The sequence below is a fragment of the Brachionichthys hirsutus genome, unplaced genomic scaffold (genome assembly GCF_040956055.1).
Source record: "Brachionichthys hirsutus isolate HB-005 unplaced genomic scaffold, CSIRO-AGI_Bhir_v1 contig_846, whole genome shotgun sequence".
In the NCBI taxonomy this organism is placed as follows: domain Eukaryota; kingdom Metazoa; phylum Chordata; class Actinopteri; order Lophiiformes; family Brachionichthyidae; genus Brachionichthys; species Brachionichthys hirsutus.
The window spans coordinates 36442-50000 of NW_027180684.1; the positions used below are offsets into that span (position 1 = coordinate 36442).

The 13559-nt window shown below is 41.9% G+C and overlaps 1 protein-coding gene across 2 annotated transcripts; it reads right to left on the reverse strand.

Annotated features, from left to right (window-relative positions):
* Nucleotides 1-1073: 1073 nt before the first annotated feature.
* Nucleotides 1074-11966, reverse strand: LOC137916417 (ELAV-like protein 3). Of its 2 annotated transcripts, XM_068759443.1 has the most exons (7): nt 5888-6101; nt 5697-5800; nt 3476-3629; nt 3126-3351; nt 2169-2207; nt 1473-1475; nt 1074-1401 (listed from the first exon to the last, which is right to left on the reverse strand). In XM_068759443.1, exons 1-7 carry the CDS (start codon nt 6090-6092, stop codon nt 1074-1076), a joined length of 1059 nt encoding a protein of 352 aa, XP_068615544.1. In that variant the 5' UTR covers nt 6093-6101. The 2 variants fall into 2 exon arrangements, with proteins under 2 accessions (XP_068615544.1, XP_068615543.1); XM_068759442.1 differs by lacking the exons at nt 1473-1475; nt 2169-2207 and adding an exon at nt 11958-11966 and having other exon boundaries at nt 5888-6104.
* Nucleotides 11967-13559: the final 1593 nt, after the last annotated feature.

Sequence of the window (13559 nt, forward strand, 5' to 3'; positions counted from 1 at the left end):
CTTTTGGCTTGGATGCATTATGGTGAATTTGTTTAACCCTTCCTGCTCTTTTTGGCCTTATCCAAAAGGGAAATATGAATAAACACTATCACCGAGAGAGAACTGCCATGTCATGAGATATTAGAAGAACGACAGGAACCTTTTGTTTTTGTTGGCTAAATATGTGTATATGTTAGTGGCCTGTGTCTCTGTCATATGTCCTAATGTATACTAGTGTGTGTTGTTTAGTGTGAGGCAAAGAGTGATTCTGATGGCTTTCGTGTTACTCTGTTCTGTGACCAGTATTCGTTGCTCTAACTAAATCTTATTGGGTCTGAGCTACCAATATTAGGGCAGATGAACTACCTTTATGCTAGGTGCCACCTAATGCAGGTCAGGAAACAGTAGTCAAAGTTTCTAGAAAATGCTTACATATCTGGCTATTATAACCACCTTAAATATTGAATATATAGTTATATTTTAATAGACGTATATAAGAGAACACTGTTTTTCAATTTCATTTTCTTTGATCTAAACAAAAAAATAATAATCACTGATTCAAAATGCCCAAGTGTAAAAAAAGAAAAAGAAAAAGTGACTCCATCCTCTCCGGCAAGATAACGTGAGAGATGTTGGGGAAACGGTTTGGGTAAATTGCACATATTCACTCATTTCAATTTTTGATCGTTTTGTTCGTTATTTGCCTGAATTCAATCAAACACATTCTCTGTCACATTCGTTAGACTGTCTCCTAAATAGATCGCCCTTGCTCCTACCCAACAACCAGCTACGCACCCCTTCTAATTAAATCCAGGCAAATATAGGGAGGGACGAGCATGTTTTGTAAAGAGAAAAGAAAAACTCCACTCCTGTGTTTGTTTGAAACTGACTTGTATATGCTTGCTTCTGAATATGTTTGGTTATGCATGTACATGTTTGTGTGTATCTGCATGTCTGCCTTGGTGGTGATATATTATAGCTTTGTGTTAGTGTGTCCACGAGAGACTCAGTCCAGGCCCATATAGAGTGATGGCGCAGGGAGCTCAGGTTGCCATCCCTGCAGGTTGAAGGAGCTGGTGCAAGCAGCCTCTCTTTCAGGCCTTGTGCTGCTTGCTGGTCTTAAAGGATACCTGCAGCACTCGGTCACCCAGACGGTAGCCGTTGAGGCTAGCGATAGCCATGGCGGCTTCGTCGTAATTGGTCATGGTGACAAAGCCAAAGCCCTTACATTTGTTGGTGGTGAAGTCACGGATAACCTTGACGTTGGTGACGGCACCGAAGGGCCCAAAGAGCTGCCACAGGACACTCTCGTCCGCCTCGGGGGACAGGTTGTATACAAAGATGCACCAGCCTGCTCCAGTCGGACCAGTAAGATTGACCCCGGCAAGGCTTGTCATGCTGTCAATGGTGATTGGGGAGAATCTGGGGAAGAGAGTGGGAGAACTACCATGGGTGTCATTCTGAAGTTCAACACAGGATTCAGTGCTCTACACCGACTCTTACGGGTGTGTTTGATTAAGATTGTCGTTTGGTCTGGAGTCAGGAGACGCCATCTCCTTCCCCTCTGCTGTACAGCAAGTAGATAAATATTTCTGGGCAACACAGCAGCTCCAAACTACCTTCTTTCATACAAAATCACTTTTTACCCTGAGACACAAACACCAACAGAATGCGCACATTTGCTCATGTTCCTTGCTGACCAAAGCCTCTGAAAGAATTAAACACATGAATCACAATGTTCAAAGAAAATCACGGCATAGAACAAAACACAGAAACCTAGAGAGGGATGAAAAGCAAATCAGAATCAAATCATACACAAATTGGAGCAAACAGAGGAGACGCAAACGGAATCTGGTATGTCCATGCTGGTGAAAAAAAGGGGACATTAAAGCAACTAAAACTGACAATGTTAGTTCATAAATAAATACATACAAATTATTTATATTAATTCAAACAAAGGAATGAAAAAGTAAAACAAAGCCATGCCAGAATACCCTGCAGTTTAAAAGCTGCTCAGTACCCCCCCCCCCCCTGGGCTTCTTCTGTGAGGTTTACGGGAAGTGGGTGTTAAAAATTATGGCCATTATATCTGATTTGTTTTAGATGAAGTCAGCAGGCGGTATTCCTGGCACTTTGTTTGAGGTTTTATTTGGCATGGATGCTTTTGAAAGTACACCTTTGGCATTTACCTCTTGACTCCGTAGCTGGCGTTTAGTAAATTGTCGAGTCTGCAACGCAAGAGGGAGAATGAAGGGGATGCAGAAGTTAGTTATGAGATCTACAAGGAAAGGGGGGCTTTCAGTTAACAAGTTGCTCCTTCACCAGCTGGCCTCCAGAGGGCATCCTTTACTGCAATGCAGTTCCAAACCATCCAACCTCAAACTGATGGCATTGGAAATAGTCCTGCGAAATGCGTCTCAGTTGATAATTTGTATTTTTTTCCCAATTGTGATTCAAAATATATTTCCCTTTCCGTTTCATCTCAGCTCTGCAGGTTCAATAAAGTCATCCACACTGAGCAAATAATCATTCCAACTTGAGATGTTATGTACAGTTGTTTGTGAGGGTACATGAAATCCTTGACACTGGAAGCCTTTTATGTTTTCAAAACACTTAAATTTATTTAGCTTTTTTTTTTTTTTTTGGATTGTATTCCGAAAAATCGTTTCTCTTACATTGGTTTTGAGCTGTTATTTGGATCTGGTCCCTTTCCAAGTGAAGGGATCATGCTGCAGTTTAAAAGAAAGTCAGAGAGACAGAGTGAGAGGCAGGAAGGATGCAATGTTGCCTGTTCCTTCTGCACTATAAAGCAAGAAAGTAGCTGAAAGAAACACTTTACAGTTTGTTTGTTTGTTTGTTTTTACACATTTCTTACACAATTATATCACATTTGGTATTTTCTTTATAATTTTTTATTCCACCTTGTCTAATATTTCATATTTTATGCCACACATAGCTTGGTGTAATCTTAATTATTGCACCAAAAACCTTAAAAACCTGTATCATATTACAACAAATAAACACACAGCACTTGTCACAGTAAAATACACAAGGCAACACAGCAGGAGGACATGTGGTTCTTTCTTCAAACAGCAGCTAGGATCAAACAGGATGCAGGATGCATGGGGCCGGTAACGGTTCAGTACCTGAAACGCTGAGTCTGGTGGTGCAGGGGTCCCGTGTATCGGCGGGCAGCGGTCTGGTACAGCTGAGTCAGTAAGGCCTGGCCTGTCTTCTGACTGGGGTTGTTGGCAAACTTGACAGTGATGGGCTCAGCAGCACCCAAAGGCTTCTGTCCGTTCAGACCTTTGATAGCTTCCTCTGCTTCATTTCGCTTGTCAAACCGGATGAAGCCGACCCCTCGTGATATGCCTGCTCCGAATAAGAAAACAGACCAATGTTACTACCTTGGCATCAAGGACCATGAAGGACTGCCTACCGGTCTGTTGTTCAGAAATGGTGCTTGTTTGACATCAGAAGTGATATAAGGCTGTACCTGTAACTTGATCTACTAGGATGCGGGATGTGATGATGCGACCGTATTGGGAAAACAACTGCTCCATGTCCTTCTGGCTCATGGTTTTGGGGAGTCCACTCACGTAAAGGTTGGCATCGCGAATAGAAGCCGAGCTTGGCCGGGCATATGATACCTATAGCACCCAAAAAAAAGAAAGAAAAGTGCATATTTATACAGAAAAATCAAAAGGTTTGTCTCTGGGACTAAAGAATCCAATTTAAGGAACAAGTTAGTAAGATATGATAAAGATATGACGGAGCAGGCCCTACTTTGTCATTTTCACAGACCCTGCTGCCTTCTCTGTGCGTGCCTTTAAGCTCACACTCACACACAATGCGAGTCACAGACACACTAAGATGACATTAAACATGACCCCAAATAATACCAATAGAATATTAAAATCAACAAGTCCAAGACTCAGCCTTGTTTTGCACTGAAAAACATCAACTATAGTTGCAGCATTTTCCAGTATTCACTGGTGACTTAATTAGTGCACAGCCATTTTTGTTGCATCTGTGCTTACATCCCTTATGGGTTTCCGTTGGTCTACTTTTCTGTTTTACCTCCAGAAATACAGGGGCTATCAAGATCGATTGAATAAAGGCGCGAGCATTTTCTTATGTTATCTTCATGGGATTGCATGAACGCATGTGTGGTAGATAGTTCAGCACCGCGCATTGCCGGAAGTGCAATGTTTGTGTGCGATGGAGAGACAGAGTGAGTGTTGTCTGAGATAGGCTGAGCTGCCCTCCGTGCCCTGCCTCTTTTCTTTGTTCAGATCCTCTGGGGGGGACAAAAGCTCCACTGGCAAACGGCAAACAATCCAAGTGCATCACAAGACCTGCAGGATCCTTGACAACTTATAAACACACTTACATACAAGCTGTGTATTTATGCATTTGTGTGGTGAATATAAATAATAATAATGATAACACAAATATTGGGGTCATTAAAAACTGCAATCTGAATTAAAATAAGTTGTGTTTTGTCTGTAAAATGAATACAGGTGTTCTAATTTCATCCAGCACCAGTGTGTACACAGACAGACTGTATGAGCAGGAGGGATGTGTGTGGTGCAGTGATTAGGGTGTTCTGGACGAGTCAGGGGGGGGGGGGGCTGCTGTGTTCGGGGAGCAGAGGCTGCCCTATAATTAACCCTCTCCCGGTCGCTCCCACAGTGCAGATGGTGCCTGAAGCCCATATGGCCTCTAATCCTGTCATTGGCATTCTGTTCACTCAGCTGCCCCCTACCCGTCCGCTGCTGCCCCCTCGCTATTGAAGCCTCCTGCAAAATCTTATAGATGAATCTATTGTGTCAAGAAGTTTGGTTTAGTATTTCAGAAAATAAATAGCAGATGTTTGAATCACAGATCAATACATAGGTTAAAATATTAATCCATATTTATTATTTGCCTTTTACTGCATTTTCACTTAGATGCCAAACTGTCAAAAAAAAAGCAAAATCATATTTAATATCTGTTATAATATCCAATTTAATCGTGTCTAACTTTATATCTGTCATGAAAGATGACTTATTATTTCACTATTTTGTCCTTTCTAAAATGAAACAGATCCATGACTCAACTTTTCCCGTTTGTAGATTATTATTCATAAAGAACGTCTCTATTCATGACCAGCTGCTGGTAGATCGCCTGCTCTGCTACGTCAGATACTGAATTTCTCCACCCTGCAGTTCGTCTCGATCTTTGATCTTTCTATGTTTATTTTTTTTTACTTTTTATTTTTGGGGGGCGGGAGGGAGGAGGGGGAGGAAGTAGCATTTAATAATATGCCTCTGCTTTCCCCTCATCTGATTTTGAGACAAAGACGCCCCCTAATTAGCCTAGATTGGAGGCAGATGGGATAACCTGGACTGACCCTTGTGCACTGCAGTCAGCCTATCTAATTGCATTTCCATCACAATAACTCACGCCTGCTCTCCGCCCCTTGCTTTCTGACCTCCACTCTCCTTCTCTTTTTACCCTTTCTCTCGCTCTTTGTTCTTAGCTCCTGCCCCCTTCCTGCCTCCCCTCCCAGAGTCCCTCCCCTCCCTCTGTCATGTCTGCTGCCACCTCTGATGCTGCCCCTCTCAATAACCCCCCTTGTCAAAATGTCCACTTCCTTTCTTTTTTGCCTTGCACATCTTGAATAATAAAAAAGAGAGAACGATAGACATTGATGCGGGACAGGAGCTGCTCACCTTGATTGTTTTAGTTTGCAGTTTGAGACCATTCAGTGTGTTGATGGCCTTATCTGCATCATTTGGATCCACGTAGTTTACAAAGCCATATCCCAAACTCTGACCTGAGACAAAGAAAGAAATCGTGGTCAGTCTTTCTCATAACCAGCGACAGACGTTATGTTTCTTCCAATGTGGAGAAACTGTTGTACCTGTTATCTTGTCTCTGACAAGCTTGCAGGACTCGATCTCTCCGATGCTACCGAACAAACTTTTGAACTCTTCCTGGGTCATGTTCTGAGGCAGATAGTTGACGATCAGGTTGGTTTTGCTGTCATCCGTGGAGCCGTTGGTGCTGATGACTGGACCGTTCGGCAGACTGGTTCCGCTTGGACCGTTGGACACCTGGGTTTCCATGGTGCTGATTATCTGCTGAGGAAGAGTGTGGGGTTAGATTCACGAGTCAAAAAGAGACACAATAGGATGCGGAGGTGATATGACTGTGTATGCATCAGCTAATACTTAACATAGTACATACACATATATAACTCACACACCTAACTATACAGATTGCCTACTTTGTCACTGTCAGAGGCAGAGGTATGGAATCAGCATAGCTAAAATGGAGATGGATGCTAGGCCTGATTTATCATCTGCTCCCTCCCCCCATTTACCCCATCTTCTCCTTCTCTCTCGCTCCCTGCCTCTGGTCCTGCAGATGTCACAGTCCTTTTTCGTTACTACTCCCCTCCCCCATCCTCTTCCGGGGTCAAACGCCATTACATCATTACACTAGGATGGATACTAGTGATGATGGTGTAGGACGATGGCAAGAGGCTGGGGGGGGGGGCAGCAAGGGTTGACAAAAGAGAGAGTGATAGCATTAAATAGATTTTGTGCTGCAATAAATGAGGAACGTATTTTTGGACAGTAAAATAAGTTGATGACTAATTGTTTACTCTTCTGACTTTGTTAAGATTTATTGAAAAGTGTCATTCATTCCTGCAAGTAGGGTTATGGTGTGGGTTGGTGTCTGCAGTATAGTGTCTCCTGTCTCTGGAAGACACCATTATGATATATTTGATCCACACGGGACTCTCGAGGAAGATGTGTGGTCAGAAACTAAACGTCCTGCTCGACTCCACTCATTATTTCTATAAATCTATGTAGAAAGCCATTTCAAACTTTTTAAAACAAAGACATAATAATTTAATGTTATTTTGTAATTATATTTGATTATTGTACTGCTCACAGTAGCATCAATGCCATGCATAATGCCATGATAGAGTTTAGGTTCAAGTTGTTGAGCTGCAAAGTTCTAACTTGTTGGTGTTATGTCTATCAATAAAACTAACTATGTTTCTCTTTTAATTTCTTATGATGTAGTCCAAACCAAAAAAAGAGACTTCAGAATTATTAAAAAAAAAATGTATTGAAGAAATGTCCAGAGATGTGAGAAACAGTATCTGTATCCCAAAAAAAAGAAAACCATCTTAGTTTGTTTCATCTAATAAATCATATCCATCCTAATTTCAATTTTGGAAGAGAAGTGAACCTTTTAAAATTTAATAAAATAAAATAAAATAAAATAATTCATTTATTTCTCCATCTCTGATAAATCCTCAGTTTTATATTTGCTCTGCTTCTTTCTTATAATCACATTAGTAAAATAATCAAATTGCGACTTTTCATCCGCTTTCCATTTCATGCGTTCTCTTTTCGTGCCTTTCTCCCTTGTCGCTGTGACCTGCCGTCTTGCTCAGAGTCTCACCTACACTCAGGTTGCCCAGGTAACAGCTCCTCAAAGACCGCTTCGTTTCTAATGACTGAATGGCTTCATGACTTCAAGGTCAGTGTGTGTTTTTGTCTGCTCTTATTAGGAGCACAAATACAGGTCAAACATTTTTCCTTCATGTTTACAGAAACAGGAAATATCAGCAAGTCAAATTGATAATGACAAGAAGAAAAGAGGAACTGCGACGGAGCTCATTTTTGCAGCCTAAAAATAAAATACTTTAGACACACATTTAAGCAAAAAGGCAGGGAAACTCTCATAGTAGTCACATTGAGATTTTGATGCATGCTTAAAATGAATAATGATAGTGTACACATACTGGCAAAACAGGGTAGCATCAATGTGTAATGTTGTGATGCATTTGACTGAGACAAATATTTGGAACACTGAATGTGTGCCAAATATGACAAAACCCTTTTAGAACAGAAAACATATTTGTGGGAAATTTGACTATAACTGGAAAAATGCTCAGCGTGGCAGAACACACATCCTGAGATGTTATATAATTCTCAGAGTCTTTGTGTATGGGCAGGGCACGGAGATCGGCTGACACAAGCAGCTACGGTACTTAAAATAAGATTCCCATATGAAAATAGAGGGAAACAGCAGGCTTTGAAGATGAATCAAATAAGATAGGCTGTCACGTGTTTACCAGTTACAAATTTAAAATAGTCTAAAATTTGATTTGTAGTAAACCACTTACTATGACAAAAAGAAAAAGAAAACATTACATTTATTCTAATGCTAAATTACGGATCACAATGGCACAAACAAATCTATTCAGCTATACATTCCAGACATTTAAAAAAATAATAAAGACAATAAAATTGCTCCCGTTTCAGATTAATGGTCTAATAACAATGGAAACGCCCAATAACATCATCTAAAAAAGAGAATTTTCAAAGTTTCTATTTGTTAGGATAGCACTACATGTCCCGCACTGCTTTGTTTTGTCTATTTCGGGGTTCTTTGAGATCTCCCTTAATATTTAATGTACTGCATCAGCATCGCCCACACATGGTCCCAGACTTGCACGCAAACAAGAGCCCTGCCTCCTCTGCCAAACACATGAACTCAGACTCGCACGAAAACAAGAGCCCTGCTTCTACTGCCATACACACCTACACTGTGCACAATCGAATTACAAAACAAAGAAGCATAGGTGGACTAAATGTAAATGTGGTCTATGTTTCCTGATGCCTATAATCATCGTTTCCCTATTCATTTCTGCTCCAAATGCATCACACCACTGGAGGCTATAATATACATAATAACTATTTGTGCATGATATGTTATAGTGCACCATGAATCATCACTGCTGATTCACTTTGAACGTCTAATATAACAAGTCTTTATCTGTATTATGTTTTTCAATCAGTCCCATTAAAACGATCAAATGATCAAATTATCTGAGTTTTTGTAGCTTTCAATTACCTTCTGAAATATTTCATTTAGGTGTCTTTGTCCAGTCATGAAAAACCGTACACCAAGAAGGACACTTAATAAATCACACCAATAATTATAAAAGCGTCGACAACATTTTTATAAATGACCTTGTCTCCAGTTCAGAATATATAAATATATACCTTTCATAACGATTTTTTTCCCCCTGGAAGGCATGAATCAAAACTGAACGCCAGGCTGACGTGTAAATGAGCCTTCTAAATAACACAGATTACAGGATTAGCCCGAACAAAGAGCATTAGCCACACTTTCTGCATCTTAAGGGATCATGGTGGCAGCTGTAAAACAACAGGCCGACAGGAGTCACCGCTGCAGCGAGGCTCCTTCCCATCCCTCACTCCGCATTAGAACATATTTCTACAACACCCCGGCTCTCAGATCCATGTGCTGCTTTGATACAATGGGAGACGCACAGCGTCGAAGGCTCGGAGAGTACAAATCTGTCCTTCCTCTCGTCGTGGCGAGCGAGGCGCTATCCAGGGTGCTGAAAAAGGGAGTGGCTTTCCACGCGCTCGTTCGAGGCTACGGAGGCCCCGTGAATCCAGCAATCACAGACCAATCGTGTTGTTTTATATTTTTCTGCTGACGATTTAAGTAAGAAAACAAACAACACGTTATTTAAAGGTGGCAGATGCGCGACAGAAGCCCTCAATGTCTCCGTTTTTAAAAGGCAAAGACTGGAGGGATATGCAGGCATTCATGAAGCGGAGCGCCTTTTTTTTTTTTTGCTGAATAAACGTATTGAAACGACCAAACAAAAGAGCCACCCGTTCCTCCTCGTCGCCTCCGCCGAGGCTACGGCAGCACTATGAATATTAATGCCAACAGTGGCGCTTTGTGTCGCGGCCAGGGGCCGCAGGACTCCCAGGGAACAATGACTGTTCCAGAAGCCAGAGTCAAAAACCTCCATGATTAGACCAAAGGTAAATCAGCCCGGAATGCTGGATCGATTTAGTAACATTCTTTGAACTGATAACTGTATATTCAAAACTGGGTGAACACGTATAACAAATGTTTTTCCATAGCCGTAATAAAGAGATATAGCAGTACAGGCTGCCAACTTGACTTTCATTTAACTGTGCGATTAAATAATTTGACCGATATTTATTGCCTAGACATATGATTCTAAGAAAAAGCAGTCCCAAAGATTATCTTGCAGTCATGGAGGTGGACGTTCTCCACCTCTTTCTTCCCAGCAGGCTTTATATTAGTATTAATTACGTGGATGCTTTGGCAACAGGAGACAATTCTCCACTTACATAACATAATTGCCTTTAACGCCTCCTATAAGTTAGATGCCATTTGTGCTAACTGTAAAAAAATGATATTAAGCATTCTATTCGTTGCATTATGAGTAGAGCGTAAGATTTGTTTCTGGACTTTTATATCATAAGATGAAATGATCTCTGCTTATTTGTTTCGCCCCAGTGTTTTAACCTTCCGTGGAACCACGGTTTAGACTGGTTCCCAGTCAGGGCCTGGCTGCTCTCGTCCTTGGATTCTGTCTTTTATGTGCTTGGCACTGCAGTACAGGGATATACGACCGCGGCCCATGTGAAGGAGAACTACAGCCTCTGTCGATGAGATTGTTTTCGAGGCCTTCTGGAAACAATAGGTAATGTATAACAAAGAGAAACTAAAATTGGAACGAGAAATGTGTCGAGTGGGCACGTGGCGCCTCACAGATGATGAGACAAAGCAAACATAGTATTCTGAATATTTAAAATCCAGTAAAATAAGGGCTTAAGGTTTTCTCTAATGTCCTGTTCCTTCTACTATATATTGAGTCTCCACCATTAGTCATAGAATAAATAGCCAATATCTTATCACGTACAGATCACATGGGCATCAATTAATCCATTTCCCAGCAGTTACCTCATCAAATAAAATATTTTCTCGAGCAGGGTTTTTTAACAGCAGCAGGTGCATATTTCTGCTGATAATTCATTTTCTTGCTTCTGTAATTTTATGGAAATGCATCTGCTCTTAATCGGTCTGCTTAGATAAACTATCCGGTGACATCAAGCGTGTCAAGAGGTAGTGGAGTGGGCCTTTAGAGGCTTCAAAGGCCCTCGTTTGGATCTCCAGTCCAAAAGAGACACGCCCAATCCAGCCGTCTGCTGAGAGCAAAGATAATCTATCACCACTCGCTTCTCCATGCGCGATGCAACCATGGCCATCTTGTGAGTATGCAATGAAATACTTGGAGAATGCGCTTAAAATGGAGATGTCCGTGCGTGGACTCGCTGTCGCGGCCTCTAAGATTTCCAGCCCATTTATTCGGTTACATCGCAGCAAGAACCCTGAGGAATTTGGACTTTTTCTGATTCAAAGCAAACCTATGGATGCGTAATACGCCCCCCTCCTCCTCCCCCCTGGGAGTGACTCGACCCTTTTTTCTTTTGCTTCGTGGGATGGGCCCACAGCCTCCGAGGCATCATGTTTTGTCTCAGAAATCCGTCTCCAGCATCCTTATGCTGCACCGGGTAAAGAAAGACTGTCCTCCCCCCACTGAACCGAGCGCATCACCGCCTTTCTGCTTCCACCTCACTGTAATTCTACGGAATTCCTCAGCCTTGACTCCTACAACATTTGATAAATATAACCAGAGCTACGACATTTAGGGAGTCAGGGAGGCTGTGATACAAAATATAAGAGCCGTACTATCTAAAATGGCAGGATAAAGACATTATCCATCACTGATGGTGACTGGGGCGCAGCCAGCATGGCGCATAGCTCGGTATGAGATCGGCAATTACTACTCCAGAGTCTTAATCTTATCATAATAAAATGAATATTGAACAAAAATACATGACATTAATACGGCAAGTTGGAGTAGCCTTGGAGCCCCATTTAAATATTATACAAAATAACATAAATATATATATATCAGATGTGAAATGTATCTGTCTAAGGCTACATCACGTCTACATCTATCCAATTTTAGTGCATAAAGGTCTGAAATCTGATGCAGGCACGCTGCTACAACACCCCCCTTGAAAGTGATAAAGAGTCATACGTACAGTAACCATTCTTGATGTGCAATGAAAGAAATCTAGGTCCCGCTTAGTACTGGTCTTGAAGCTGAAGACAGAGTCTCTTCGGCCTTTGAATTATATGGCCCTTTTGTTCTGTCCGGAGTCCAAATGAAAAGAAAAAAAAAAGAAAAAAATACAATCTTTGCCAGGGAATCTCAGCTCTCCGAGATTGTAGGTGTCCGATATAGAGTGAAAATGAGGAGAAAGGGGTTTTCTACTGGATGATGTTGAGAGAGAGCGTTCTCTCCAAGTGGCGTGGGCGATGGTTCAGAAAAAAAAGAGAAGCAGTGATCCTCAGCAGGGTGTGTCCAGGGGAGGGTGTTCTGGTACTGCTGTTTTTATGTATAATTCCCTGCTCCTCTTGCAGTCTCCTTCTGTGCCTCTGCTGCAATGTTCTTCTTTTATGCATCCTCCTGGCTGGCAGAGGACGCTGCTGATTGGCTAATTGTGCAGGGAGGGCACTACACGGCAGCCATTGCTAAGCGCTCCTCTCCCATTATACCCGTCAGGAGAGATCACCAAGAGTCCCCCCTCCCTATCCACCCTCCCTCCATCTTCCATCCCTGCCCTTCCATCTCTCCACTCCCTTTTTCTGGCTGCCCTTCCTTTCTTCCTGCCCCCCCCCCCCCCCCCCGCCCCCTCTTCACACACATGCGGCGCGGAGTGAATAGGGCTCCACCTGCACTTTTACAACAGATGGGTGAAGCAAAAGACTGCAGACTTGTCTCTCTCATTCCCCACATTTTGCTCTTGCGTCTTTCTCTCTCTCTCTCTCTCTCATCTTCTAGCACGTTTTTTTAACCATAGTAAACAACTTCACTCATTATCCCTTTGTCTTTGCAAATAAAAAAAAATAAAAAAGATGGGAGTGTCAATTGAAAGACGTTCCACATTCTTGGCTGATACACATTGGAATAACACACTGAAACTATGCAATAATTTGCTGTGAATTGTACCGAGTAACAAAGCATTATATCCACACTTTGACTAATAACTGGATGATTTCTGGTCCTCTTGAATGCAAGGCAGATGGCTCCCCATAGGGTCAGGTGCAGACATGAGAATAACAAATTAGATTCCCCTGAATTCATTCATGTCTTTTCAGTGAAAAGTTGAGAATGGAGCAGTTGTAGCTCTGTTTCAGCTGTACTGAAGGATATATCTTTTTTAAGTTTAGGAACAGGAACAAGCTGCAGGGATTTTTTTGTATACTTCATGATAGCTCAGCATCCTCTTCCTGAGGAGTTCTCATCCTCCTCTGCTCGCCTCCTGCTGCTCCCTCCTGTGTCTAGCTGGGTGGTGAGTGCTCACCGAGATGTGCTGTTTGGGCTCATCTATAATGCATATCCCTGCCTTGGGACATCATGTGTGACAAATGACCTATTTTTGTGCCGACCCCCATTGGGCCTTGACCTGGGGCCTGTATATATATATATATATATATGTTTTTTGTTTGTATGTTTATCTTTTGTAAGAGTCTAGTGCTCCTGTTCATGTGAGAAATTGTGATGGAAAAAGGGGAATGTGCTTTTTTGAATCTGTTGATATCTTCCATTTGAATGTTCTATTTATCACTTGATGAGTGAA